The sequence below is a fragment of the Chenopodium album genome, chromosome 15 (assembly GCF_948465745.1).
Source record: "Chenopodium album chromosome 15, dcCheAlbu1.1, whole genome shotgun sequence".
NCBI classification, from domain to species: domain Eukaryota; kingdom Viridiplantae; phylum Streptophyta; class Magnoliopsida; order Caryophyllales; family Amaranthaceae; genus Chenopodium; species Chenopodium album.
This window is the reverse complement of record NC_137848.1, coordinates 35,169,955-35,182,617: the sequence shown is the minus strand read 5'-3', so window position 1 is coordinate 35,182,617 and position 12,663 is coordinate 35,169,955. Positions and strand designations below refer to the sequence as shown.

Genomic DNA, 12,663 nt, shown 5'->3' with positions numbered 1-12,663 from the left:
TGATGCATTCCAGCTTCTTTGTACCTCTTTCCCTTCTGTGCTCCTTAGTTTGTATGCCCCGTTGCCTAATACCTTAATGATCTCGTAGGGCCTTTCCCAGTTGGGTGCTAGCTTTCTTGCATTTACTTCTCTTGTGTTCTCGTAAACCTTTTTGAGGACCCAATCTCCTATCTTGAAGACTTTTACTCTTACATTCTTGTTGAAACTCCTTGCTACTTCTTATGGTAAGCTTCCATTCTCATTCTTTCATCTTCTCTAAGTTCTTCTATAGTATCCAGATTATGTATCAACTCGGCTTGATTTCTTTCTTCTGTCATCAACCTGTACCTTGCAGTGGGGACCTCTACTTCTGTTGGGATTACTACTTCACATCCATACACTAGTGAGAAAGGAGTGTGACTTGTGGCGCCTTTTGGAGTTGTTCTATCTGCCCACAGTATGTTGGGTAGTTCATCTGCCCACTTCGCTTTGGCGCCTTCCAATCTCTTCTTCATGTTGTTGATTAGCACTTTGTTGCTCGACTTTGCTTGTCCGTTTGCTTGTGGGTATCTTGGTGTAGATGTGATGAGAGAGATGTTCCATTCCTTGCAGAAGTTTGTTGTCTTATTGCTGATGAATTGGGACCCATTGTCAGTGATGATTTCTGCTGGTACTCCAAATTTGCTTAGTATATTCCTTTTGATGAATGAGATGACATGCTTGCCTTTGATGTCCTTGTATGCTTCTGCTTCTATCCATTTTGAAAAGTAGTCTGTCATTTCCAGGAAGTAGACTCTTTGCCCTGATGAGGGGGGCAGCTTTACTATATCCATTCCCCACTTCATGAATGGCCAAGGCGTCAGTGTTGGGTGCAGTTCTTCAGGTGGCTTATGTGTTAAAGGTGCGTGCTTCTAACATGCTAAGCATTACCTGGAGAGTTCTGCGACGTCCTTCCTCATGCTAGGCCAGTAGTACCCCATTCTGAGTGCTCTATTGGCGAGGTTTCTTCCTCCTGAGTGATTCCCGCATTCTCCACTGTGTAGTGATTGCAATACTTGTTGTGCCTCTTCTTTTTCTAGACATCGTAAGAATGGTCCTGTTGCTGACTTCTTGAAGAGCACATTGCTGATTAAGTAATAATTGGATGCCTTTAAGGCAAGTGATTGAGCTACTACCTTTCCTGCTGGCGTTAGCTTGTCTATGAGGTAACCTTTGAGAGGCTTTGTCCAGCTGTGTTCTTTTTCTGTAAGGTCTGTCTGTATCTCATAGACGTTCATGGTCAAGTCTATCTCTATGGCTGGTGATAACACGTGCACTAGTGGTATAACTCCAAACTCATCAGGGTTGATGTTTGACCCTAAGTTTTCCAAAGCATCTACTTTAGTATTTAAGTTCCTGGGTACTTGTGCTATCTTGAATTCCTTAATGAGCTTCTTTGTTACCTCTAGGTATGCTATCATCTTTGTATCCTTTGCTGCATATTCCCCGTTGATTTGGTTCACAATGAGTAATGAATCGGATACTACCTCCAGAAGTTGTATCTTCATGTCTTTCGCCACATTTAGTCCTGTGATCAATGCTTCGTATTCTGCTTCATTATTGGTTGCTTTGAAATTACACCTTAATGCCTGTGCGATTTTGTCTCCTTGCGGTGATGTTAGCACCACTCCTAGACCTATACCTCGAATGTTTGCTGCACCATCTGTGTGGTGTGTCCACTTCTGCATCGCCTTGGGTTCCTGTAGGGCCAGTACTTCCTTTTACGCTTCTTTCTCAAGGGCTGGACTGAAGTCAGCTATGAAATCCGCTAAAGCTTGTGACTTAATTGCGGTTCTAGACTCATATTGTATGTCGTACCTGCTGAGATGTAAAGTCCATTTTTCCATTCTGCCATACATTTCTGGCTTTCTCATGATGGCCTTGATGAGGTAGTTGGTTCGTACTCGTATAGAGTGGCTTTCAAAGTATGGGCGCAGCTTTATTGAAGCAGTAAATAAGGCTAGAACGATTTTCTCTAGAGAAGCGTATCTTATTTTCGCGATGAGTAAGGTTTTGCTTACGTAGTAAATAGGAAACTGCTCTTTGTCTTCTTCCCTGGTGAGGACTGCACTGATCGTCCCTTCTGACACTGCGAGGTATAGCTGAAGTGGTTCTCCTTCTTTTGGCTTAGAAAGTATTAGAAGGTTGGCTAAATACTCCTTCAACTTCTGGAATGCCTCTTCGTGCTATTGCTCCCATTTGATATCTTTGTTTTTCTTCAATACGTCGTAGAAGGCTTTGTTCTTGTCAGAAGATTTGGGGATGAATCTGTTCAATGCTGCTATCCTCCTTGTTAGGCTTTGCACGTCCTTTTTCGATTTCGGTCGTTCCAGATCCAAGATGGCTTTAACTTATTCTGGACTGGCTTCTATTCCTCTTTGAGTCACCATGTAGCCTAAGAATTTTTCTGACTGTACTCCGAATGTGCACTTTGTGGGGTTCAATTTCATGTCTTACTAATTTAAGATGGCAAAGGCTTCCTTAGGATCCTTGACATAATCAACTGCCTTCTTGGATTTGACCACCATGTCGCCTATGTAGACTTCCATTATGCTTCCGATTTTCTCTACAAACATCTTGTTTACCAATCTCTGGTATGTTGCTCCTGCGTTCTTCAATCCGAAAGGCATTACCTTGTAGCAGTAGATCCCTTCGCTTGTAATGAAAGATGTTTTCTCTTGGTCGTCCTTATTCATGAGGATTGATTATAACCACTGTAAGCGTCCATGAAAAAGAGTAGCTCGTGCCCTGCTGTTGCATCTACCATGGCATCAATATGAGGCAATGGGAATGGATCTTTTGGGCAGGCCTTATTGATATCTGTGAAGTCGATGCATATCCTCCACTTCCCGTTCTTCTTTTTTACCACTACCACGTTAGCAAGCCATTCTAGGTACTTTACTTCTCTGATATTTCCTGTCTTTCATATTGTAGGATGAAAGAGTGTCAATTACTAGGAACTTGACTTGCAGATTAATTCCTTTTGCGTAGGTTGCCAATGTAATTTCTCCACTTCTCTCCTTCTTGGTCTCTCCACTTAAAACCACTAGCACTGTTAAGTTGTTGATAATATTCTTCTCGTCGATATTCATATGTTTCAGGGTATTGAGCATAATGATGTTTGTTGAACTTCCGTTATGAACAAGGATTCTCTTGATCATGCAATTTCCTACTGGGAGCGATATCACAAGGCCATCATGATGGCCTTCCACTGCATCACTTTCCTCAAACATGATAGGGATATTTATCTTTGACCTTGCTTTCCTGTCAAGCTGATCCATATAGCTTTCTTTGGCATTGCAATTTGCTGCTGAATATGTTAACCCGCACACTTTTAACCCTCCTGATATGAAGCAGATTATCTTGACTATTGGAGGAGGAGGTGGGGGTGCACCTTGCTCGGACTCTTTCTCCTTTCCTGAGATTTTGGACCTGTTCGTCAAGAGTTCTTTGAGATAGCCTTTCTTCAACAGGTATGCAACTTCCTTTTTGAGCGCGACACATTCATCAGTTGTATGCCCAGTATCTAAATGGAAATCACACCATCTTGAGGGATCTTTCTTCTCTCCTAGCCTATCACTCTTCCTGGGCCACTGCACGGTATCTCCCATCTTGTTCAAGGTTCTTATTACACCTGCAGGGTTAACATTGAAACAATATTCATGCAATTTAAGTGGGAGTTTAGGATCTTCCCTCCAATCTGAGAATTCTTCTTCGACAGCATTGACTAATCTTTCATCATAGTGGGACCTCTGGTACAGTTTAAACCAATGGTCCCCCCTGGGAAAATTGTTCCTTCTTGACAAGCGATCTGGCTCGGGGGTCTTTCTTGCGTACACATCTTCTTCAAACCTGACTTGCTCCATGGCCTTAGCTTGTACATCTTCGAATGTTGCACAGGGATACTTTGTTAATTCCTTATAAAGCTTGCTATGATCTAGCAGCCCCCTCCTGAATGCTTCAATTGTTGTGGGAGCATCACATTTATGTATCCCGATTTTCTCCCTGTTGAACCGGTTAAGATAATCCCTCAAGGATTCTCCTTGTCTCTGCATGACACGGTACAGATCTGAAGATTGCTTCTCAATCTTTCTGCTGCTTGCGAACTGGATCTTGAATAGGTTCACCATTCCTGCAAAAGATCGAATAGTACCATTTTCTAAGTTAATAAACCAAGTTAAGGCTAGACCTGACAGAGTGGCTCCAAAGCCTTTGCACATGATAGCCTCTCTAACGTCTCTAGGGATTAAGTTGGTCATCACCTTTTGCTTATAGAGGTATTCGTGCTCATCCAGGTCTGTGGTTCCATCATACATGGCCATAATGGGTGTGCTGAACCTCTTTGTCACTTCCACCATGGCGATCTCTTTTGAGAAGGGTGACTCTATGTAGTCGTCTGCCGCCTTTTCCTCCACTGGCTTTGGCACTCCAGAAATTTTTGCAATTTTGGCTTTAAACACCTTGAGATATTCCTTGACTGCCTTTTCTATCTTTCCTTCCTCAGTTCCTTCCTACTTGTTTTTCTTGAAGGTTCTTGCGTCAATGAAATCTAAGTCCAGGGTGTCTTTCTTGCTGTTAGAACTTTTTTTCCCGTTATTAGGGGTATGGAAAGTTCCAGACATATCAAATTGCATGGCTATGCTTTCAGTGCTCTTTCGAGTGTTAACAGTCTTGGATGCAACTGACTGTATTTGGCTACGGAGGGCTTCATTTTTACTGGTTAGGCTGGTAAGCTTTTCTTCAGTTTAGACTTTCTAGGCTAACAATGTTTCGATTTAGTTTTTTACTGGTCTAGAGTTTGTCGGATTGCGTTCATTCCTTCATTGATTTCGGCTATGGTGAAGGGTACTGGTTGTCCAGCCATGGTGATTGTCTTGGTTTTGACGGGTTTGGCAGGTTAATTGATTATTAGCCCCACGGTGGGCGCCAAATTGTTTAGGCAAATCTTAGTAAGGTCATCTAGGAATTTTCTTAGGGATTTGGGGGTGATAACAATCAAGCCACAAATATCAAATACAATAACCAAGAACAATAATAAAGCACTAAATAAATAATTATAATAAAAGAGATTAAGTTTACAGATGCAATACTGAGAAAGGACAAGCTTCCTTGTTCAGCAAGGACAGAGTTCCGAGAGAATAAGTAGAGTAATCAGTTTATATTGATGTATGAGTGCGCGTACATGAGTATTATAATGTCTAGCTATACTATTTATACCTAGGAACAACTAGGGTTACAAAGATATCAAATATATTGAAACGTGGGAGATCCTCTTGATTTTATCTTGTTTCCCCGTTCAGCAGGTGTATTCTTGGCAAGTATCTTCGTGATTGATATTCTGATCTTGTTTGCTATACTTGTTCCAATCAGGCCGTTTTGCCTGATTTGGTATATTATTTGGTCGTAGGATGATGCCCTAATTATATTGGGTTGCTTGATAAAACGGGCCCAACAGATTTGATGCTCGATTATAGTTGATGATGATAAACGGTGGGGATTTAATGAAGTTGATTGATGATGGTGTTTGATGGGATGTGAAGTATAGGATTATTTCCCCATTTTAGAGCAGCTAAAGGAACGAAGAAGGAGATGGATCTGACGTTTTGGTTGGATTTGTTTTCCTTTTCTTATTTCATTTTCTTTTATGTTATTTACTTTTCTTAATACTTTTTATTTTCCTTTTTCTTTTCTTATTTTTGTTCTCTTTTATTTTATTTGTTTCCTCCTTATTTTCTCATTTTCTTTTATTCTTTTATTTTTCTTATTTTTATTAGCTTTGTATAAATACCCATTTTTGGGGTAATTAGAACAATAAACTATTATTCTATTTTCTCTTAATTAGTTTCAAGAGAGCTTCTCTCTCTAGTTTTTAGGGTTTAGGGAGGATTAACCTCCATAGTTAGGGTTTTAGAGAGAGAAAGTGAGAGATCTTTAATGGTGGTATTTGGAGCTTGAAGAGTCAACTTGTGACAATTGTTTTGGAGATCTCCTTATTAAATCAATGAGAATTTCTAACTTCCTCTCCTCTATTTTATTTGTTTTCCTTTGATTATTGTTTTAGTTGTTAGTATTTCTTGTTAATCATGTTGATGCTTGGTTATTTATTAATTATCTTATTGTTGGCATGCTTAGTGAGTAATTTCCCCATTAAGGGGATGATTGTTGTTAAGTTGGATCTTGAGCATGTTTTAGGGTTTGCAGTTGATTTGTTTGTGATTAAAGTCTTTATATGCTCGATGTTCTTTAATCTACTTGCAAAATGCATGTTGTTAGTTGACTGAGGGTGAATTATTTCTTGATGATGCGATAGCGGACCTATTAAGATTCATTTTTATCGATTGCTATTTGATTGCACCTCCTAGTATATGATTCTAATGTGAGAATATAGAGGCTATGTTAGGAGAAGCCAATTGACCCCAAAACGTGGCTAGATTGGACCCCTTATATTGATATTCATGCATGTTTAGTTCATAATTAATTCAACTTCTATGCCTTTGTTTATGTTTGAGTGAATGTTATACCTAAACCGTTTCCCTTAGTGTTTTATTTCTTATTTTAGCATCTTCAGACTTTAGTTTACTTCTCTCCTATTCTAGACTAGCTTAATTATTGATAACATTTTGTGGTGTTTATTCGTTCCCTGTGGTTCGACCCCTATGCTTGCCTTATACTTGTATTTGGTTTGTTTAGGTTGTATAAATTGTATTTGATCTAGGGATAGGCATTTGACGGTGCGTTTATTTCCCTTGTCAGGGACGGTTGCTTTTGAAAAGATGGGTGCAGACTTGCACCTTTTGCTAAAGGAATTCAAAGACATTTTTGCCTTTGAAGTGGAAGAGATGTCAGGCATCAACCCGGATCTCGCTGTCCACAAACTCGCCGTTGATCCGAAATAGAAGCCCATCCGACAAAAGAAAAGAAATCACGGTGAGGAAAGAAGTCAGGCAACAGTTGCCAAAGTCAAAAAGCTGGTCAACGCAAGGTTCATTCGGCCATGTAAATTCCTTGATTGGGTTGCAAACGTTGTGCTTGTAAAGAAGCCGAATGGTACTTGGCGCATATGTATAGACTACACTTACTTGAACGCGACATGTGCAAAGGACGTTTACCAGCTTCCAAAGATCGATAGCTTGGTCGACTATACAGCCTGGCGTGCCTTGATGAGTTTTATGGATGCCTACTCAGGTTTCCATCAGATACCCCTGTGGAAAAAAAATCAAGAAAAGACGGTTTCGTCACTGATCAGGGGTTATTCTGCTATACATTGATGCCATTTGGCTTGAAGAATGCACCTGCTACTTTCCAACGGATGATTAATATTGTCTTCAATAATCAGATTGGGAGAAATTTAGAGGCGTACATTGATGACATGATAATCAAATCCAAGCAACAGACGAATCATCTTGCTGACCTCCGAGAAACCTTCACCACACTCAGGAAGCACAAGGCATGCTCAATCCCAAGAAATGTGTCTTTAGTGTTGAGTTTGGGAAGTTTCTCGGATTTTTAATTGATCAAAGGGTTATAGAGGCCAACTTGGAGAAGATACATGCAGTGATAGACATGAAGTCACCCTGTACTGTAAGGGAAGTTCAGAAAGTAACCGGTTATCTGGCGGCTTTGGAGAGATTCCTCAGCAGGTCAGGTGACAAGTGCCTCTATTTATTCTAAGCGATCAGAAAGAAGACAATTTTTTAATGGGGGAATAATGCTGAGGCGACCTTTTAGAAATTGAAAGAACATCTACACACTTTGCCGAGGCTTGTTAGCCCTTTACCCAAAGAGACGTTTTACATGTATTTAGCCGTTTCAGATTATGCCCTCAGTGATGTTCTCCTCGTTAAGAGAGACAACATTCAGCTTCCAGTCTATTTCATTATCCATGTGCTCAAAAATGCTGAACTACGGTACCCCATGGTTGAAAAATTTGGCCTTTCTCTTTACATGGCTGTCAAAAAGTTGAAACTTTACTTCCTGGCACATCTGGCTGTGATCTACACAGACCAACCTCTCAAGGGGCCAATGACAACCTTGAAGTCATCAGGTAGGATGCTCAAATGGGCTATTGAAATGCAAAGGCTTGAAATTACTTTCGAACCGAGAAAGGAAGTAAAGGGTCAGGCGTTTGTTGACTTCATTGTCGAAATGACACGACCGGTTACACCAGACAATTCTAATCAAGTTTGGAAAGTATATATAGACGGGAGCTCTACAATGAACGGCTTTGGTGTATGTGTAATTTGTTAGTCCCCTTAAAGGGGACAAGTATGAGTATGCACTACGGTTCAAGTTCCAAGCCTCAAATAATGAGGCAGAGTATGAAGCTCTGCTAGCTGGTATCCGCATGTGTAAGGCGGCAGGGGCAACTAAACCTGATGCTTGCTTTGATTCATAGCTGGTCGTTAGCCAATACCATGGTGACTATGCGGCCACCCATCCGGCTATGATTTAATACCTTCAGGCGGTCAAAGCTGAAGTTGGGACACTTGAAAAATTCCATCTAAGTCAAGTGCGCAGGTCTGAAAACAATCAGGCGGATGCATTATCAAATCTGGAATCGTCCGCCTCCTGTGATACGCCTCGGTCAGTCTTCTAGGAAGTTATGGAAAAAAGAAGCATTACTGAAGAAGAGCCCATTGGAGTACTTGAACAAAGCTCTACTTGGATAGATGGCATCCGGGCATACTTACAAGACGACACGCTACCTGATTCACCATAGGAAGCGGTTGTCATAGAAAACAAGCTTTAAACTTCAAGAAGAGAACAGAGAACTCTTCAAAGAAAGCTTCTAAAACCTCTATTGAAGTGTGTTACCCCTGAAAAGGAGAAAGAGGTTCTCGAAAAATTGCATGCCGGATACTACGCCTCTTATATAGGCGGCAGATCTCTAGCTGTTAGGGCCAGGCAGCAAGGTTACTTCTGCCCAACCATGGAGTCAGATGCCATGGATATGGTTAGAAAATATGACAAGTGCCAAAAATTTGGAAGGCTCATCCATCAACCGGCCACTAATCTGACAGTAATCCATAGCCCAGTCCCGTTTACTAAATGGGGCATGGACATCTTGGGTCCGTATACGCCAGCACCAGGCGGAAAACGGTACATTCTCATGGTTGTGGATTACTGATAAGTGACTTTTATGTCACTTTTAGGGTATTTATCGAGTCGTTTCTCGGCTTATTTTCCAATATTTAACCCTATTTGTCCTTTATTTCTTTTATTTTCTTATTCTCGTCTTTTATCTTAATTTTGTGTATTTTTGCCCTTTTTATTAGTTTTTAGTTTATTTTTGTAGTTTTAGTTAATAACTTCCCGCTTCTCTCGTTTTATTTATTTTATTTTAGATTCTAGTTTGTTTTATTTTATTTTGTTTTATTTTATTTTATTTTATTTTATTTTATTATTTCTTTAGTTTTAGCATTTTATTTTATTTTATTTTATTTTACTTTATTTATCTTTTTTATTTTACTTTATTTTTCTTACTTTATTTTATTTTATTTTAGTCTTTATCCCGTTTTTCCCTCGTGTTTGTTTTTGTGTGCAGGTATGTGTGCGGGTCAAAGCACGGATTTCAAGGTCAAATTACCACATTGGAATTTTCGAACCCAAGCCATTGCAAGCACATCTCACCCCCTAGCTGCTGCCCCTCACCTATATTTGCTATCACCTTATCCTCCACCACACACACACCTTATCCTCCACCACACACCCCAGCAGCAACCAACACCTCTGTTCGCAACCCACAACATCAACCACCTCTAATCATCACCAGCAATTACCACCGAAATCACCAGCAAACCCCACAACCACCTCCAACCACCATCAATCTCCACCACGCACATCAACAGCAACAACAAACACAACACCACCGCAACCAAAACGCACCTCCCCTGCTGCTCCCTGCACAGCCCCGCATCTCCAACCACACACAGCTACAACAGCAGCCACAAAAACCCCCCAAAAACACTTCTCCTGTTCCCACAAAAACAACAACCACCAGCCCAACCACACTGCCCTCCTCCCTGCTTTCCACTCACAAATCACACACTCACCAACAACCCCTACTTTCCTCGCAGCCACCCCGCAACACTAATAACCTTCACCCAGCCACCGCACTCACCTCCAATCTGCCACCAAAATCACCACAACACCGACCTGCATCTCACACCCCAAAATTCGTACCTCCCCTGCTCTCTTCCACCACCGCAACAACAACAAAACAACCACCAACAACAGTAACGAACATAACAACAACAACAATCAGCAGCTTCAATCGAACCTTCGAAATTGCAGCAACCCAGACCACCGCGGGCGCGCAGCTCTGTCAGAAGGCGCACACAAATTGGAGTCCAAATCAGAGTCGAGGCAGAAGCTTTGCGCGACCTCTGCGCGACGTCTTCGCGGGCTTACAATTGTGGGTTCAATCACGAGCTTCTCACGTGATTTTTATGAAGATTGGACAGCCACGATTGATGCTTGATTGATGACGATGAAGTATGAACGGTGATGATGGTTTCTTGCATGGTGTTGGATGATGGAAGTTTAGAGCAGCCACGAAGAGGAAGATTTCGGGGGTCTGATACTCTGATGTGTCGAGGGAATTTGGGGGATTTTGGTTTTTAATTTCTTTTAATTTTATTTTTTTTATTTTTAATCCTTTTTTCTATTTCCCTTTTCTTTTCTTTTGTTTTATTTTATTTTCTTTATTTGTTTTCTTTTATTTTCTTTATTATTTTTAGCTTGTATTATAAATACCCCTTTGGGGTTATTTCCTCTTAACTTTCACTTAACATTTTTAATTCAACCCTAGATTAGATTGGAGTAGTTTAGCTCTTTTATTTTCTCTCTCTTAGGGTTAGATTAGTTTAGAGAAAGAAAGCTTGGATTTTTCATGGAGTTTTTGGGATTTTGAAGAAGTAAATTTGTGGATTCTTCCTCTCATAAATTCAATGAGTCTTCCTAACTTTCTCTCACCTTTATTTCTTTCATTTATTATTGTTTTTGCTTATTTATTTGTTGTTTTGAGTAGATTAATTAGTTTAGTTATTTGATTCTTGCTTTTATTATTATTTTACCTTGTTTTCCTTGTTTTTGTTCATCATGTTAGCTTAGATTTTGTTCTAGGGAAATGGATGAAGGTTATGTTAATTAATTTAATGATTGACTGTGATTAGTGTGAAATTGTTTCTTGATTATTGTGTATGGATGATGCTTAAATGGATTAGAATCTTTCTAGCTAATTGATTCTATGTTTTTAATTGTGTTTTCAATCAATTGTGCGAAAGTGAGTTGTTTGAGAGCCCTAAATTCCTCCATACCTTTGCTAGGCTAGTTGCACGAGAGTGAATTAGTTTAGTAGGATAATTAACATGCTTAATTGCGCGAGAGTGAGTTAAATGTGTTGATTGTTCCTAATCAAGGTAATTTTCATCTAATTGTTTGATATTGTTGAATGCATTGATGTAATTGGATTCCACTTTCCCTAGTTTTAGTTATTCGCTCTTTGTTGTGTTTAGTTTAACCTCTTTCTATCTCACAAGCTTTCCTAGTAGTCTATTAGCATAGATTGATACACTTAGTCCTTTTGGGTTCGACCCTTTACTTACCCCTATACTCGTATTAGGGTAGTTTAGGATTATAAATTTCTAATTTTATTAGGTTTAGTAGACCTAACGACACTACTTAATCCCGCGATCAATTACTTTACCAAGTGGGTGGAGGCAGAGGCAGTCATAAACATCAAGACAAAGGACGTCATCTCTTTCATTTGGAGGATCATCATCACCCGGGTTCGGGGTACCTATGTCTATGGCTTTTGACAATGGCCCTCAATTTGATACGCCTCAGCTTAAAAATTGGTTGAGAGATCAAGGGATCTCACATTGTTTTACATCATTCGACCAACCCCAAGCAAACCGCCAAGTTGAAGCCTTCAATAAACTCATCTCAGAGGGCATAAAAAAGAAAATAGAAAGGGCCGGTGATTTATAGCTGAAGAATTAATTCATGTCCTATGGGCCATCCAGACAACCGATAAAGGGGAAACCAGTGAAACCCCATTTCTCATGGTTTACGGTGCGGAAGCCGTCTTACCCATTGAGCATTATGAGCTGACTCTTCAAGTCATGTTATATGATGAAGAGGCAAACTGGGAGGTCATGTGGCTAGCATTAGACTCACTCCCGGAATCCAACGGCAATGTCGCCTTGCGTCATCAGATTTATCGTTTGAGAATGACCCGTGCCTTCAACAAGAGAGTGCACAAGCGGCCCCTAAAAGTGGGTGACTTTATGTTACGTAAAATAGAGGCAACCGGTAGGGCCAATGAGCAGGGAAAGTTAGTTCCTAATTGGGAAGGTCCCTACTAGATCTATGAAGAAGTAAAAGGCGTCACCTACCGCCTGGAAGCTCCAGACTGTAGGCAGTTGCCTAAAACTTGGAATGTAGACAACTGAAAAAATTATTACTTTTAAGAGTTGTAAATTTTCGTAAATGAAAAGCCTATCAATGAAAAATTGCTTTTTTTTTTCCAATTTTGTTATTTGCTTCATATGCATGCAGAATGCTTGAAGTGCCACGTGTACAATGAACTGACGGGTCACTATCACGTACAAAATATAAACTAAGCTTAAAAACTTAGTGGCT

At 40.3% G+C, this 12,663-nt stretch overlaps 2 protein-coding genes across 2 annotated transcripts; both read right to left on the bottom strand.

Annotated features, from left to right (window-relative positions):
* Positions 1 to 905: 905 nt before the first annotated feature.
* Positions 906 to 1,706, bottom strand: LOC145581097 (uncharacterized). The gene has a single exon (XM_081638163.1). The coding sequence runs from the start codon at positions 1,704 to 1,706 to the stop codon at positions 906 to 908; it is 801 nt and encodes a 266-aa protein (XP_081494289.1).
* A 1,188-nt stretch (positions 1,707 to 2,894) lies between these two features.
* On the bottom strand, positions 2,895 to 4,376 carry LOC145581096 (uncharacterized). The gene has a single exon (XM_081638162.1). The coding sequence runs from the start codon at positions 4,374 to 4,376 to the stop codon at positions 2,895 to 2,897; it is 1,482 nt and encodes a 493-aa protein (XP_081494288.1).
* Positions 4,377 to 12,663: the final 8,287 nt, after the last annotated feature.

What these genes read in the sequence shown, in the direction of transcription:
- LOC145581097 (XM_081638163.1), bottom strand. Translation starts at nt 1,706, where the DNA reads ATGCAGAAGTGGACACACCACACAGATGGTGCAGCAAACATTCGAGGT.
- LOC145581096 (XM_081638162.1), bottom strand. Translation starts at nt 4,376, where the DNA reads ATGGTGGAAGTGACAAAGAGGTTCAGCACACCCATTATGGCCATGTAT.